This window comes from Triticum aestivum, chromosome 3B (assembly GCF_018294505.1).
Source record: "Triticum aestivum cultivar Chinese Spring chromosome 3B, IWGSC CS RefSeq v2.1, whole genome shotgun sequence".
Classification (NCBI taxonomy): Eukaryota; Viridiplantae; Streptophyta; class Magnoliopsida; order Poales; family Poaceae; genus Triticum; species Triticum aestivum.
The window spans coordinates 10,453,721-10,471,915 of record NC_057801.1 but is presented as its reverse complement, the minus strand read 5'-3'; the positions used below and the strand labels follow the sequence as shown (position 1 = coordinate 10,471,915).

Genomic DNA, 18,195 nt, shown 5'->3' with positions numbered 1-18,195 from the left:
GTAGTGACAAGTAAATTGACAAAATCGATGCCCACAACAAACTTGTGTTCTACTCGTGCATAGAAACTATGCATAGACCTAGCTCTGATACCACTGTTGGGGATCGTTGCAGAAATTAAAAAAATTCTGCGCATCACCAAGATCAATCTATGGAGTAACTAGCAATGAGAGAGAGGGGAGTGCATCTTCATACCATTGAAGATCGCGAGACGAAAGCGTTACAAGAACATGGATGAAGGAGTCGTACTCGAAGCGATTCAGATCATGGTAGATTCCGATCTTAGCGCCGAACAATGGCACCTTCGCATTCAACACACATGCAGCCCGGTGACGTCTCCCGCGCCTTGATCCAGCGAGGACGAGGGAGAGGTTGAGGAAGAAGGCTCCAATAGTAGCACGACGGCGTGGTGGTGATGGAGTGGCAGCTCTCCGGCAGGGCTTCGCCAAGCTCGCGCGGAGGAGGAGAGGTGTTGGGGAGGGGAGGGGCTGCACCTTGGATGTGGTGCTGCAGCCCTCCCCCCGCTCCTCTATTTATAGGAGAAGGGGGAAGTGGGGCCGGCCCCTCTAGATGGGATCTAGAGGGGGGGCGGCCAAGGCGGGAGGGGGCTTGCCCCCCAAACAAGGTGACGCCCCCCCCTAGGGTTCCCCCCAACCCTAGGCGCATGGGCCCTAGGGGGGTGGCGCTCAGCCCTCTTGGGGATGGTTCCCTTCCCTCTATAGCCCATGAGGCCCTCCAAGACAGGTGGCCCCTCCCGGTGGACCCACGGAACCCCTCCGGTGGCCCCGGTAGAATACCGGTAAGCCCTCGAATATTTCCGGTGACCGTATGACAACTTCCCATATGTAAATCTTCACCTCCGGAACTCCTCGTGATCTCTGGGATCTCATCCAGGACTCCGAACAACATTCGGTAATCACATACAAATCTTCCTAATAACCCTAGCGTCATCGAACCTTACGTGTGTAGACCCTACGGGTTCGGGAATCACGCAGACATGACCGAGACAGCTCTCCGGTCAATAACCAACAGCGGGATCTGGATACCCATGTTGGCTCCCACATGTTCCACGATAATCTCATTGGATGAACCACGATGTCGAGGATTCAAGTAATCCCGTATACAATTCCCTTTGTCAATCGGTACGTTACTTACCCGAGATTCAATCGTCGGTATCCCAATACCTCGTTCAATCTTGTTACCGGCAAGTCACTTTACTCGTTCCATAATGCATGATCCCGTGACTAACTACTTAGTCACATTGAGCTCATTATGATGATGCATTACCGAGTGGGCCCAGAGATACCTCTCCGTCATACGGAGTGACAAATTCCAGTCTCGATTGGTGCCAACCCAACAGACACTTTCGGAGATACCTGCAGTGCACCTTTATAGTCACCCAGTTACATTGTGACGTTTGGTACATCCAAAGCACTCTTACGGTATCCGGGTGTTACACAATCTCATGGTCTAAGGAAATGATACTTGACATTAGAAAAGCTTTAGCAAACAAACTACACGATCTTGTGTTATGCTTAGTATTGGGTCTTGTCCATCACATCATTCTTCTAATGATGTGATCTCGTTATCAATGACATCCAATATCCATAGACAGGAAACCATGACCATCTGTTGATCAACGAGCTAGTTAATTAGAGGCTCACTAGGGACATGTTGTGGTCTATGTATTCACACATGAAACACGGTTTTCGGTTAATACAATTATAGCATGAACAATAGACAATTATCATGAACAAGGAAATATAATAATAACCATTTTATTATTGCCTCTAGGGCATATTTCCAACACTCGGGTACTTCATGTGGAAGGCGGTGGTTTCGGTATGGAGGGAATGGACACTCGGTCGTGCATCTCTCATTCGCATCCGCCAAAGGAGCTCATTTTTTCCACGTGCTACAATGACCATGCGCAGCACGCACAACAAATTTTGTCGCGTTTCGGGGCTGTATGGATTTTCTATGATTTTTCGTGCCGAAAACCCCTAAAATACTGCCCGGACGTGACGCAATGTCCGTTCGTTGTCGGATTTCGTTCATTTTGACATGAGGTGCCAGGTTGGGGCCCCACACGCCCTGCCAAAAGTTGGGTAGATTCCGTGAAAGTGCTTGGGTACTTCATGTGGAAGGCGGTGGTTTCAGTATGGATGGAATGGATACTCGGTCGTGCGTCTCTCATTCCCATCCGCCAAAGGAGCTTTTTTCACATGTTACAATGACCACGCGCAGCACGCACGACAAAGTTTGTCGCGTTTCCAGGTTGTATGGATTTTCTATGATTTTTCGGGCCGAAAACCCCTAAAATACTGCCCAAACCTGACGCAACTTGTGTTCATTGTCGGATTTCGTTCATTTTTGGCGTGGGGTACCGGGGTGGGGCCCCACATGCTCTGCCAAAAGTTGGGTAGATTCCGTGAGAGCGCTCGGCTACTTCCTGTGGAAGGCGGTGGTTTTGGTATGGAGGGAATGGACACTCGGTCGTGCGTCTCTCCTTTGAATCCACCAAAGGAGCGCATTTTGTCCACGTGCTACAATGACCATGCATAGCACGCACGACAAATTTTGTCGCGTTTCGAGGCTGTTTGGATTTGCTACGAATTTTCGGGCTGAAAACCCTAAAATACTGCCCGGACATGACGCAACATGTGTTTGTTGTCGAATTTCGTTCATTTTTGGCGTGGGGTACCTGGGTGGGGCCCCACACGCACTGGCAAAAGTTGGGTGCATTCCGTGAAACTGCTGGCAAAAGTTGGGTGCATTCCGTGAAACCACTGGCAAAAGTTGTGTTTGTTGTCGGATTTTGTTTATTTTTGGTGTGGGATCCCCGGGTGAGTCTGCACACGCCATGCCAAATGTTGTATTGGTGTGTGCCATTCGCATGCTTTCATCGTTGCTAAATATTTCTTCCCGGACCGACGACTTTTTTCTCGCTATTAAAAAAATATTTTTTCGTAATTTTGAATATATTCTCATTCACGGTATTACCATACTAAACCAACAATATCTTACACGTAACAAATAACAAACATTCAAACAAACTAACTATTTTCATTTTAATTTCATTGAACATAGATATATTTTACATACTTCATCCAAACTTAAATAACTTCATTTAAACTTAAACGACTTCATCCAAACATAAATGAGTTCATCGAGACATACACGAGTTCATACATAGTTCATACTTAGAACGACTAAAAAAACTACTCCTCGTCCTCGTCGTCCCTACCCAGGAGATCAATGACGTCCTGGCCGTCACCGCCATCATCGTCGTCGTCGCTCACCCAGGCTAAGCGGTCCCAGTCGATGTCGTCCTCATCCTCGTCCGGGGCCTCCGCCGCCAGCGGCACCACAGGCGGAATCGCCGCCGATGCCTAGATCGCTGCCGCCTGCTCGGCGGCATCCCTCGCAGCAGCAGCCGCCACCGATGCCACCGCTGATGCCCGCAGTGCAACGAGGTAGCCCAACATATCTTCGGGATCGCCGTCCTCCCAAAAAACAACCTGCTCCGGCGGCATTTCCACCTCCGGCGGGGTGGGGGGATCGGCGAGCGCCGACGCGGGTGGTGCAGGGGCCCGACGGCCGCGAGCATCTCGACATATGCGGGGAGGCGCGGGAGGGGCAAGAAGGCGGTGACAGTCGTCGGTGAGGTCGGGCGTGACGCCGGACTCCGCCAGCCGGGACGCGCCGATGACGGCGTCGTACTCCTTGTCGTCCCAAAACGCGTGCTGGCCGAGGATGTTGTAGCAACCGCCGGCGTGCGTCCGCTTCTCCTCCGGGGTCGTGCCGGGCCCGCGCATTGGGTAGCCGTCTTTGTCGATCTTCCAGTCGTGCGGAAGGTGGCAACCCGGTGGCACGAGGAGCCCGTACGGGAACAACTCCTCTGTCTCCGGTGTGCCCAGGCTAGACGGCTACGTGCTCGGGCCGTCGTCGCCGACGGTGCCGGAGCTGCTGCCGCGGTGGAAAGCCATGTCACCGGCGGGCTTTTCGTAGGTGGACGTGAGGAGGGGTGGGGGAAGAAGTGATGCAAGCGGCGACGGGCGGACGGGGTGCTTTTTATAGGCGGGCAAAGGGAAGCGGAGCTGGCGGCACATGTCGCGACAGGGGAGTGGGGGTGGGTGGACGGTGTTAATGCGAACGGGAGGTGATGGGACTGGGCGGCGGGGCGGCAGTTGAGGGGAGGGACGGGGCGGCAGTCGAGGGCGGCGGGGCGGCAGTCGAGGGCGGTGGCGCGACAGTCGAGGGGACAGACGAGACAGGGCGGCGGGGCGCTTGTCAACGGGACGGGTTGCCGGGGCCCAGTCCACGCGCCATGATGTGTTCCCACCGGGCGACGCGCCACGATTGACCAACCGACGCATGGTGACAACCGACGCACTTTGACCACTGACGCACGTACACGTACGTATCCCCTGCGTAAAAGAAACCGCCGTCTATGCCAACGAAAAAAAGACCGCCATCTACACCGCGGGAGGATGTACGTCGCCAGGCCACGCGGGTATGGCGCGGGGGCGGCCGGGGCTAGGTGGAGGGGGAATGACCATCCTGCCCTTGTTTAAGTTTTTAGGCGAAGTGGTATAGGACGATCTGGACCGTTGATGTGTCTAGGGGGTTGTACCGAAAAAAAGGTGAAAAATGATACCCCAAAAGAGGACAAACAAAAAAATCCTAAGAAAAAACTGCTCCAAGACAAGAAGCGCACATCTCACGCCATATGGCGGCGTAGAAATGCGCCACACGGCAGCGCTAGAGGCTCAGCGCAGGAAAAGTGTCCACTGCGCCTCGTTTCGTTTTGGATACCCCTGAGAGGGTGTTTGGTTAGAGGGACTTATTGGTGTAGGGACTTAAAAAAGTCCTTTTAAGTCCAATCTAAACCAAACAAAAGGGATTTATAGGGATTTAAAGTGGGCATTTGGGACTTATAAAATAAGACTCTCGAGGAGAGTCTCATAGGGACTTATAGTCTTAATATGGTCTTTTAGTCCATGTTAAGTCCGAGGAACCAAACAGGTAGGAATTTTTTGGGGACTTATAACTTATAATTTGGGACTAAAAAAAGTTCTAAGACTTATGAACCAAACAGGGCCTGAATTGGTTGCTCCTGGGTTGTGTGACTTGTTTTGGCTAGGTGCAATATGCGCAGGTGTTCCACAACAGACAAAAGACACATTTTGCACAAATGTACACTTGTTACAAAATGATAGGATACAAATTCCGTCCAAATGAAAAACAAAGTACACTTACACACATGCAATGATCTAAAAACACATGAACAATAGTATTATTGTTCAGTTATTCAGACAGGGACACGTATGGAGATAGAACGGGCCAGACGTGTGCAGTTAGTTGATGGGCAGAGGCTCACCATTCCACTCCTTGAGGCACTCGAGCATGGGGTCGATGAGCTTGCCCTGGATGATCCCCACGAACACCTTGTCACACTCTTCGCCGGGCGCGAGAAGCTTCTCCCCAGTCAGAAACACACAACCGAGTTCCTCGCGAACAAATTGGTAGAGCGGGAATGACCTGCTCCCCTTGATCATGTTCGGGATGGGTGTGGTGCCCTTCTCCACGGCGACGCGTGCGGCCTCGATCTCCCGTGGCAGTGTCGATCCCAGCTCCTCCTCCAACTTACTGATCTTGGACAACACCTCCTCATCGTTACCCCTGCTGGACAGAGCATGCTCGAGGAGCACGCTGCGTAGCTTGTGCATTAGGGGGTAGTTGGTGCTGCAGGGGTCGTCGGCGTAGCTGAACACGTCCACGCGGTCGGTGGCCGCCATGAGAATCTCCTCGATGTTGGGGGCATTGAGCACCTTCTTGGCAACTTCTGCCACACATCTGTTGACGTTGATCTTGATATTCCTCTCGAGGTGGCGGAGGTCGACGGCCTGGCAAAGCGCCACCATGTACGTGGAGGACATGAGTTTCAGAATATCCACCGCTTCTGCAGTCTTCCTGGCCGAGATAAGGCCGAGTGAGTTCACCCCCTGGTTGTGTTGCTCCGCGCTCTGGACATGGGTGGTCACTGGGTTGGCAAGGTATTGGAGCTCAGAGCAGTAGGAGGCCATGGCAATCTCGATGCCTTTGAGACCATAGTCCAAGCTTGGGTTGCGACTGCCAGCCAGGTTTGACGTCAGCCCATTGTTGTAGAACTCATTCACAAGTTCTGAGAACTGCGCGAACATGAGTTTACCAATGTTAGCAATGGCAAGACGAGTATTGTCCATGGACACACCGATGGGTGTCCCCTGGAAATTACCACAATGGAGTGCTTTGCCACGTTTGACGTCGATGACCGGGTTGTCATTGACAGAGTTCACCTCACGCTCGATAGACTTGGTAGCTGCCCGAATGACCTCAATCTGCGGGCCAAGCCACTGAGGCGCGGTACGGAGTGCATACCTGTCCTGCTTTGGCTTGAGGAGTGGGTCCATAGCATTCACCATCTTGGCATGGACCATGAATGAGCTACCAACCAGAATGTGCTCCATGATAGCCGCAGCCTCGATCGAGCCAGGGTGATGTTTCAGCTTGTGGATCAGGTGGTCGGTGTACTCCAATTTGCCGTACATTACCTCACAAAACATCGCGGCCAAAATCTCAGATAGGACAGCCAGGACGTTGCAGTCAAACAACACCATGGCTGCGAGGGCAGAACCCACCGCCGTGCCATTTACAATTGCACGCCCCTCCTTGGGGTTCAGCTTGAAGAAGCCACCATCTATCCCGGCGATCTTCAGTGCCTCGGCGGCATTCACCATCCTACCGTCATTGGTAACTGCCTGCGCGTTGGGGCGTCCGGTAAGGACACCGGCGATGTAAGCAAGTGGGACAACGTCGCCGCTCGCGGTGATGCTGCCTCGGAGGGGAATCCTGGGGTGTACTCCTTTGTTGATGAGCTTTGTGATGGCCTCGAGGATCTCAAAACGGATGCCAGAATAGCCTTGGAGGAGGGTGTTGATGCGAACGAGCATGGACGCCCGTGTAACCTCTGATGGCAGCTCGTGGTTGCTTCCAATGCCAAATATACCAGCAATGAGATGCCTGCAAGGAAGAATATGGTCAATGCCGGCCGGGCAACAGACTAGTTTAAGTCCTGCAACTTTATTTGTTACACATAAATCTGGAGTTTTCGTACACATGGACCTACTTTTTATAATTTGGAAGAACGTTTCATCAAATTTAGCCTTGTCAATTTTCATACAAAAAAAACATGACTGCTCACGAGCTGTGCAAAAAAAGGAAGGTACGGGCCAAAGTTGCTACAATGTATATGACATCCGTAAATTGTTCCGTTTTATAAAGTTTGCAAGGCTCGTATATTATAATGTCCTTTTACAAAAAATTACATGGACAAGTTTCAATATATCCATGTACAACTGTTCTGAAATATGTTAGAGCATAAAAATACGAATTAGGGTTCGTATGGACCTAGGATCATTCTGTGATTTTCCATACGTGGTGATTTAGAGCCTATGTTGACAATGAAATTTTACAAGCACCAAGCGCGCTTCAGCATCTTAACATTTTTTGCTATTTTTATGAATTTAATGTGCATCAGGAGTAGATGAGCCTGTGCTTAGTAATGGATTGCCGCTACATGTTGTCCAACTATGCTCAACAGAAATATCAATTTGACTGTGCTGGCATACTGTTTACTTTATTAGATACTTCCTTCTAACCGTACTAATATTAGTGACTACATGTTGCCCAACTATGATAATACTCTATCTGGTTTATGATGTAACACATATTAGTTTTGTTTAAGTCAAACTTTACAAATTTTGACCAGTTTGTACAAAAAAAAGAATATCAGCATATATAATACCAAATCAATGCCATTATGTTCATCATGGAATATATTTTCATATCATATATATTTGGTATTGAAAGTGTTCACATTATTCTCTACAAATTTGATCACGTTTTATATAATTTGACTTGTGACAAATCAAGTATGAACTATGTATAATAGAGCAGAGGTATATTACTCGAAAGTATATCTTCTACAACAACAAACAAACTGAATTGGTTTATAGGGAATAGAAGACACATGAGCTCCATGCATGGTTTGAATCTTGCCCTCTGCTTGTTATTTAACTACATCACCTAGTGCGAGATAGTAAAGAAGTACATATGGCAATAAAAAGTGTGGCTATGAATGTCTACTCAAAGTAAAATATCTCATACATGTGTATATTACATCTCAAATTATGATTTTACTTAATTCATCATACCACATTATGCGGATGCAGAAGAAAAATACCATGTGATGTACACATAACCCACATAAATACTTAACAGTAGCATATATGGATATTTTTTTTGGTCATGTGATGTAATTAATAAGTAACATCATTTGTTCTACTGCTAGAACACACACACACACACACACACACACACACACACACACACACACACACACACACACACAACACACACACAAACACAAAAACCACCTCCTTGGGGCCAAACAAAGATTAAAATACACATATATAACATTAATTTGAACTGATAGACCTTTTGCTTATTTGAATTTAAATTATTTTCTTATGCGGGGAAGTAAAAATTCCGTATTAGCCCTACACAATCATTAATGGCCTCTCATATGATCTTATATCAGCGAGAGCTAATAATAATATTAGCCATCACACAAAGACAATCTAACGACTCTTTTTGATTTAGGACGGCAGAGCTCTATCTTTTGTGTGTGTGGACGTATAAACCTCTTGTGCTCCACTAAATTAAATTAAATTAGCAGGCACACGCCGTCAAAAGAGAAATAATAGCATGCATACCCTGCCCGCCTTGGCAGAGGAACCAATCCACACGACGTTGAGATGTGGAGATGCAAAATTTTGTAGGAGGTGACTTGTACCTGACGAGCTCAACTTGGAGGCCTTGCCCGTCCTTGGTGCGACGGTGGGAGGTGCCGCCGAAGCCTGTGGTGACGCCGTAGATGTCGCCGCCGTTGGCCACGGAGTCCAGGATCCACTCGCTGCAGGCCTTGACGCGGGGACGCGCCTCGTCGGCGAGCTTCACGGTGACGTTCGAACCATCCTTTGCCAGGGCGACGGCAGCCACCTGGCCGACGCTGAGGCCGGCGCCCACGATCCTGACAACAGGCTGGCGGAAGTGCGCCACCATGCGCTTGACCTCGTCGAGGTGGCTGCCGGTGAGCTCGGCCGCCGCAGCGCCCCAGGAAAGCGGGTCCTTCTCGGCGATGAGCCCGTTGCTCGCCATTGCTACGTCGGAAGGACAATGATGGTTTTGATTGATTGAGGATAGAGGATGATGAACCGAGCTCTTGTCTTGGAGGGAACAATGGCAGATGTGATGCTTAAATAATGGTAGGATGGGGTGAGGTACGTCACCGTGCACGCACCTTCAGGTGGTGGACGCCATGTGGTTGCCGCCGGACTAATTCTCTAAGAGCTATATGCTGAACATTACTTCCTAAATCTAGACTAAATGCTTTTCAGATTCTGGTCTCTTGTCTTAGTTTAGTTACATGCATAGTGGGTTTCACTTTGCATGGTTTTGGCAGGGCCTTGTTGGAGTCTCGGAGCAAACCAGGGATTTAGCACCCATGCATGTCACTTGGCGAGTTTGACCACGTCAACGCTAAAAAATTGTTTACTTGGCGAGTTTGACCACGTCGACGTTGTGGCTGGCCTGCTGTAGCAGAATACTATAGTGGTTTTTGTCTCGTTTCACAAGACAAAAAAATCAATGCAATCAATCATGCTTGGCACTACTACAGGGTGTGTCATCTCATCTTCTGTAGCTCAGGATTGTATCCGTTCTTGACGTTGCTCTTATATGATTCTGATACGTCAATATTTGCTGTATCCATGGGGAAAAAAGTAGCTCGGGTCAGTGATAACTGACCGGGTGGTGACCAGTCAGTAATATCCCTTTTCAGTAGAATATAAAAAACTGTACCTCACCAACCAGCCGGATTGTCCGGTCAAATAGTAAACTTTCAATCATAATGAAAACATCCATCGGAGAATACACACACGCTGTAACAACAATGGAAACATCAACACCAAGTCCTCAAATTACACAAGGTACAAAAACTCCTTTAAACTACAGAAGGTTGGCACCGTGTTGAGAGCGAACATAGAGCTCTAAGTGGACACGATGCATCTTTATTGTGACCAATGACTTCCAATCAGCTGTGGGAAGAAGCAAAAGATAAAAGAAGATACTTGTGCAGAGTACAACAAATAATCGAGTAATAAACTGGAAGAATTAGTAACATTTAAAGTACCATGGTAGGACCGACCTCATGGTGTTGTACACTTTTCTGAGCATGATATTGTTGATAAAGTCAACAACCTAGGGATCTCTCTTGGTAGTAATGACAAAGAAACCGCAAAATCAATTAATGATCTCCTAGATTTAGAGACAGATAGAGTTGTGGATTTAATACGACATCTAGCAGTGGTAAAACCCATGAATGAAGCAGATATCAATGATCTTAGAGTAACTGCACTTCCGAGTCTCTATGAGGATTTGGTCCCCACGGAGGGCTCAGAGGCGGAGGAGGAGGTTATGGTTCCAGACGGGTATGTGGCCCTTTGCAGCCAGAGGCCACTCCCGACACCGATGCTCATGTTCAGGAGATGAAGGATAAACCAAAAAACCTGGAAGAGGAAGGTTTATCCTACATCGGCGGTGCGTCGGAGTGCGAGAGTTAAACAAAAGAAAAAAATTGATGAAATATGAAAGGAATATTCTGGAATAGCAGAGGTCTGGCGGACTTGGCTAAAAGGAGATTCCTTAGCGATACATCAGTAGAACAAAAATTAGATTTTATGGCTTTATTGGAGACGGGTAGAGATAATTTCACCTCCTAGTTTCTTAACACCATTTTAGGGGGGGGGTGATTTTGACTGGCACTGTTTACCTCCAAGGGGGAGATCCGGAGGGATACTACTTGGGATGAAGTGCGAAACTTTAGAGGTACTGAATGTGGTCCACGGTGATTTTGCTGTCAAATTTTGTGTAAGTTCGAAAATTGGCGGTTTCCGCTGGGCTTTGGTGGTCGTATACGGTGCGGCACAACCAGAGCTTAAACCGGAATTCCTCGCAGATCTGGTGAGAATTTGTGGGGATGAAAGGTTGCCAATTCTGGTGGGGGAGATTTCAATATCATTAGAAGACAAGAAGAAAAAAATAGTGATAACTTTGATGGAAGATGGTCATTCATGTTTAATATGATAATTGAAAGTTTAGATCTGAGGGAGATTGACCTCACTGGTAGGCAATTCATGTGGGCCAATTCTTTGCCAATTCCTACTTACGAGAAATTGGACAGGGTCCTCACTAATGTTGAGTGGGAACAAAAATTTCCGCTGGTTACTGTTCAGGCCCTATAGAGGGCCATCTTTGATCATACCCCACTACTGGTTGATTCCGGGGAAGCGACCCATGTGGGAAACAAAAATACCTTCTCTTTTGAATTAGGATGGTTTGAGAGGGAGGGCTTCATGGAGCTCATTGCGGCTGAATGGGCCAAAGACATGGGAGGGTCTTCTAGTGTGGAGAGATGGCAAAACAAAATTAGACACCTGCACCAGTTTTTGAGAGGCTGGGCCAAACATCAAAGTGGTATCTATAAAGTGGAAAAGTAAAGATTGACACAAATTATTAATGAACTTGATGTGAAAGCGGAATCCATACTTCTTAATACTTCAGAGAGAGATATTAAGAATGAGGCTGAGAAGAAGTTACAAGCCCTTATGAGAGAGGAGGAGATGAAATGGGCACTTAGAGCAAAGGTTTCTAAGATTGTCCAAGGGTATGGTAATACACAATTCTTTCACATGATAGCTAATGGGAAGCATAGGAGGAAAAAGATAATACAGCTAGAACAAGATGAGGGTACAATTGTAGGCCACGAGAACCTAAAACTATACATTTCCGAATGCTATAAGAAAATTTTCGGAGCACCCGAAGAAAGTTTTGTTTCTCTTGATGAGAATGTGATCGGGGACATACCGCAACTCAACTTAGAAGAGAATGAGGTGTTGTCTACCCCTTTCACCGAGAAAGAGGTGTTCGATGCTATAACGCAAATGAAGCATAATAAAGCGCCTAGGCCAGATGGGTTCCCGGCGGAATTTTATTAAAAATGTTAGCATATCATAAAGAGTGATCTTAAGCCTATGTTCCATGATTTGTTCGACGGCCACTTAAACTTATTTCACCTCAACTTTGGAACGATAACGTTGCTGCCAAAGAAGGTGGAAGTGGTTCGCATTGAGCAGTTTAGACCGATATGTCTTCTCGGTGTAAGCTTTAAGATCTTTACAAAGGTTGGCACGAATAGGTTGACATATATAGCCCATTTGGTCATGCAACCCCCCCCCCCCCAAACTGCGTTCATGCTAGGACGACAAATCCTAGAAGGGGTGGTAGTCCGACATGAAACATTGCACGAAATCCATTCGAAGAAACTAGATGGGGTTGTCTTCAAAGTGGATTTTGAAAAAGGCGTATGATAAGGTCAAATGGCCCTTCCTTCAACAAGCCTTACGTATGAATGGGTTCAACGAAGCCTGGAGGTCTCAGGTGGATTCATTCATATAGAAAGGCAGTGTCGGAATAGAAGTCAATGATGACATAGGTCATTATTTCCAGACATGTAAGGGGTTACGACAGGGAGATTCCATGTCTCCTGTGTTGTTCAACATTGTAGTGGATATGTTGGCAGTACTTATTAGCCGGGCTAAAGAGACTGGCCAAGTAGGAGGTCTCGTTCCCCATCTCGTAGAGGGGGGCATTTCTATCCTACAATACGAGGATGCTACTGTTATTTTCATGGAACACGATCTTGCAAAAGCTAGGAATATGAAGCTTATTTTATGCCTTTTTGAGCAACTGTCTGGGCTTAGAATCAACTTCAATAAAAGCGAATTTTTCTGCCTTGGGAGGGATAAAGAAGAACAAGACAATTACAGAAACTTTTTTGGTTGTGAAATGGGATCCTTACCTTTTAGTTATCTCAGGATCCCAATCCATCATAGACGGTTAACGAACAAATAATGGAAATGTATAGAAGATAGATTCTAAAAAAAGATTAAGCTGCTGGAAGGTCAAGCTAATTAATGTCTTATGGAGGCCGGCTGGTGTTGATTAACTCGGTTTTGACGAGTTTGCCGATGTTCCTCCTATGTTTCTTTGAAGTACCGGTGGGGGTACGAAAAAGATTACACTTCTACAGATCCTGATTCTTCTGGCAAAGCGATGAGGCCAAGAAGAAATACAGACTGGCTAGATGGGATATCATGTGTAGACCAAAAGACCAGGGTGGGTTAGGGATCGAGAATTTAGAGGTAAAGAATAGATGTTTGCTTAGAAAATGGTTATACGGACTATCTACGGGGACCGAAGGCATGTGGATACAAATCTTGCGGAATAAATACCTAAATACTAACTTTGGCCCAGGTGAATGCAAGGCCCATGGACTCGCCGTTTTGAAAAAAGGTTAATGAAGACAAAAGTAACTTTCTTTGAGCGGGTGAAGTTCCTAATTGGTAGTGGTACCTCTATTAGATTCTGGGAGGACACGTGGCAAGGGGAGACGCCTCTGGCTTTACAATACCCTTCCCTATATAATATTGTGCAACGTAAGGAGGATTATGTCGCCACAGTATTAAATTCAGTACCACTTAACATCCAATTTAGGAGATCTCTTGTAGGGGAATGTTCGAATGCTTGGTTACACCTGGTCAGTAGGTTGATGGATGTTCAACTTTCAGACCAGGCGGATAAAATTAGTTGGAAGTTAACCACAAATGGCTTATTCTCTGTAAAATCCATGTATTTGGACTTAATTGACTCCGAGCCATTGTCGAGGTCTTAGCACATATGGAAGATTAAAGTTCCACTCCGCATCAAGATCTTTATGTGGTTCGTCCACAAAGAAGTCATCTTGACCAAAGATGATTTGATGAAAAGGAATTGGGTTGGTAACTCAAGGTGTTGTTTTTGTGATCAAAACGAAACGATTAAACACCTCTTTCTCGAGTGTCCACTTGCAAAATAGTTATGGCGATCTATCCATATAGCTTTTAACATACAACCTCCAATGAGCATAAACACGTTATTTGGGACGTGGCTTAATGGAGTAGACATACACATAGCTATACATATTCGGATAGGGATATGTGCTTTATTATGGGCTATATGGAACACTAAAAATGATATGATTTTTAATGGTACAACATTCACCAATTTTTTGCAGGTTGTCTACAGAGCTACAGCCTGGATCCGTATGTGGTCGTTACTCACTCATGCGGACTACAAGGGGCCTATGGTTATTGGATGCAACCGCTGGGAGATGGTAGCACGGGCTATCTTCAATCGATTTGGATGGCGAGTTAATAATAGGCTAGGTGTGTAGGCATCGTAGCATGTTCTTTATCGCCGGGCGTGGCGCTTTATTGCCGGATGTGGCGGTTTGCATACTTATTTTCTCCTTTTTTGCTCGGACTTTGAGCTTCATTGGATGTTAAGACTCTGTTTCGATTTCTAATAATATGGCTGCATGCATCGACTAATGCAGAGGCCGGAGGTATTCCTCCTTTTCAAAAAAAAATGGTGGTGTGCACCAACCAGCTGCACTAGGTGGACCAATGCATCATCACATACGAGTGGTTCGTGAGGGAGGGAACATACAAGTTGGTGTTTTCAACCTCAAGTACACGCGCGGGAATGGCAGCCATGATCAGAAGGTCGTCATCGCCCAGTTGTGCATGCATAGCATGTCCTCATCTATCACTATTGCAGGGTCACGAGGCCTTATTTATTTGGGCATCGGCTGCCCAAATTTCGCCGACATTCAGAAGCAATATAGGATCATCAACACGGGAAGAAGCAAGACTCGCTGGCTGACCTAGTCGCAGCTATCATAGACCCATTCTACGCCAGCATGAAGGATGAAATCATAAACAGGTGTGTATGGCACTTGATCTGGGGGAGGGGGGAGATTGGACGCAGAACCCACAAGTATAATTGTGCAATCCTATTTTCGTTATCCTATGCTGATGGAGTTTGTGTATAATACGGACAATGAAAACAACATGCAAAGTTGCTCCATAGAGCTTTTGTTAAGCAAGAAGTGGGAAGTCAAGATGTATCTCGTAGGTAAACTAAGTATATCTGAATGTGCCATGATAAGACACATGCCATATGGTATGAAGTATAATACGTTGAACCTCCATTTCAAAAACATATGACATTTCATAGGTGTAGGGCATTTTGGATCTCGGCCTCCATGAGGGCCCATTTTTTGAAACATTCAAAATTCAAAAATTTTGGTTTCAAAAATATCTGAACATTTTTGTACAAGTAAACAAGGATGTGAGGTGTATGTGTGTACGATTTCAAGATGAAATATGTTGAGATGCAACTTGTACAAAAAAGACAAATTCATGGTCTGGGAGGATGAATAGTATCATGTGTTAAAAAGCCCCATATTTTTTTGCATGGCCCTCATTTCATTGTATTTCATCCTGAAAATTTACATACTTGTGCATTATGCCTTCTAAAGTTTTTTTAAAAATTTAAAAATACTAATTTTCGCAAATTTTGGATTTTGCATCTGGAGGCCTCCATGGAGCTCGGCTTTGAAAGCAATTCCCAATTTTATAGAGCTTTCTATCAAACTGTTCTAACCTGATTTGATATTTTATAATTTAATATTAAATTGTTGAAAATAAATTAACATGTGTCTGAAAGAATAGTTTTTATTGCTTTACAAGAATATAAATATATACAAAAAAGTGGTCAATAATTGCATCATGGACACGATGTCCATGTCTAAAGATTTTTTAGTAAGTAATTAAGAGCAAAAAAGTTGAATGTAATCAAGATAAAATTACCTTCTCTTCAGTCTCCAATATATTATTGAAGATTCTTTCTTTTCACTTGCTTAAAAATCCATAATTGTTATTTGGTAATTTGTCTAGTAGACCCATTGTCTTTATTAGCATCACAAATATTGTAACATCTAATTCAAACTTGTGACAATATAAATGTTTGCATACTGATCTAACAATGCAAACAAACTTGTGTCAGCTCACGAAATTTAAGTATTGATCTGATGACACATACAGATGACACATATATAAAAGATGTGGCATGCATATGTAATATTTTATTTAGACAATACTCTTTAGTGGTTATAGGGCCATATTATTTTTTAGCGGATAATGTGAATATCCATGAAACAATAAATTGAAATAACTCTCCACTCTAAAGAGGGGCATATTAAAAAAATCACTTAGGGGATAACCTGGCGCATTTGTGAGGGCCGATGTGCTAGTTGATATTAAAGTAGCATGAAACAAGCAAAAAATTACAGATACATTTAGATCGTACAAGATACATGATAGATTTTGGTGCTTGGGTGCAGTATTTAGCAATAAATGAAGATAGAGTTCGATCTATAGAAACATGGACGTATTGTCTACGTAAAGTCATCACAACATATGATACTATATTTTATCAATGTATCCATTGTTCGTTACACATTTATATGCTTGTATTTATGTGCCACTGCTAGTTGGAGATATGCTACTCATCAACCTATGGATTCTGGTCCAATTTTCCTCATTAAATAACCAGCACTTTAATTTTATAAATGATCATATTTTTGGAAATTATTTATTTTGAAAATACAAAAATACCTCCAACCACATTATACGCTCACAACTTGTTTCAACTAGCAAAACTAGGAAAATTTACAACATTGCTAGAGCTGTAGGTGACACAAGTGAAGTTCCTAATTTATATCGTAGAGATGTTGAGCGGCGAACTTTTACGGATTGATACATTGACTTTTTAAGTGAGGGGGAAACTAGTCGCTTGCTTCAAACCATTGCACTTGGGCTCCAAAAAATGTTTGCTAAGTAATATATCTTATTAGAAACCATCACCACTCAAGATAGGCTCGGTAAGGATTTTGTGCACCTTGAAAATGGTAACAATATTATCAGGGAGAGATGATCAAAATTAAGGAGTCTCATGAGACACTTTGTTTCTCCTACATTAAATTTCTATCCACCCCTCTCTTCCCTCATTGTCATATAGACATTCATGCTAACACTCTTTGTGATCAAACAAATGCAGTTGAGGAGAACAAGAGATTATAATCCTAACTTGAGAAGATCTTAAGAGACAAACACCAGTGAGATATTGAGTCATTAAAATGATACGACTCATAAAAGGGACTTGGTTTCAACTCTAGGTCCAACAAGAAGAACAATGGTACTCCCCGGAAAATAAACTCTGTAAAAGGAGGGTAAAAGGGGAGTGATAATGGTAACGGCAATGGTGTGAGTGGGAATGTACTAGGTGTAACGCAACTCGCGATTAATTCATGGGGAAGTACAACCCATCATATGCGCTTCATAAGAGCAAGGATGTGCATGTATATGCTAAATTTGTTGGTCCATGTAACGTATAGAACATGTTATTTGGTTTTCCAAAGTAATTGTTACTAACGCCAAAGAGATGATTGAAGAATAGGTACCTAAAGTCAAAGCTTAATTGCATCTAGGACTATACCGCTGGTGGCAAGTCATGGATAATTTATAGTGGTTGCACTAATGATATGACCAGGCGAAGGGACAGGCTTTACAAATTTGTGTAAGATATATCTACTACCTCAAATGTTGTTTTTTTAGAATAATACGGGAAAGGTAATTGACTGGGCAAAGTGACAATCAGTAACAATCTATCTATAGAAAACATGATACTCGTCTAATCCTTTCATTATAACTTGCTTTTCATTCAAATAGGATAGATACAATCATTTTAGGAGAGATACAGTCTCAAATAGGATTGTGGGCATGTTGAAGGCAACATTTACGTGGTTGATTTCTCGAAATAAAGCACTTGGCATGAGAGATGCCTAATGGCCATAGCCGACTTGGGGTGGTTGTGGCACCACAAGCTAGTCCACGTTAGTGTGAGAAATCTACAAATTTGAACACATTCTTGGACTAATCGTGTCTCCTTTGAGAAATTTAGTGTTTGTAGTGATTGTATTGCCGGAAAGATAATTTGGGTGGTTGTGACAACTAGAACTTTGGGCCTCCTTCATATGGATCTCTTTGGGCCTCCAAAATACGATAGCCTTGGCGGAAACAATAATTATA

At 44.9% G+C, this 18,195-nt stretch overlaps 1 protein-coding gene across 1 annotated transcript; it reads right to left on the bottom strand.

The window, feature by feature from the left end:
- Positions 1–5,358: 5,358 nt before the first annotated feature.
- Positions 5,359–9,262, bottom strand: LOC123064291 (phenylalanine ammonia-lyase-like). Its single transcript, XM_044487799.1, has 2 exons — positions 8,898–9,262; positions 5,359–7,063 (listed from the first exon to the last, which is right to left on the bottom strand). The coding sequence occupies exons 1-2, from the start codon at positions 9,260–9,262 to the stop codon at positions 5,359–5,361; spliced, it is 2,070 nt and encodes a 689-aa protein (XP_044343734.1).
- Between the last annotated feature and the right edge of the window lie 8,933 nt (positions 9,263–18,195).

Excerpts from the sequence above, each read along its gene's own strand:
- LOC123064291 (XM_044487799.1), bottom strand. The coding sequence starts at position 9,262 with ATGGCGAGCAACGGGCTCATCGCCGAGAAGGACCCGCTTTCCTGGGGC. Across the intron at positions 7,064-8,897 it reads CTCCAAGTTGAGCTCGTCAG|GCATCTCATTGCTGGTATAT; the intron begins GTACAAGTCACC and ends TCTTCCTTGCAG.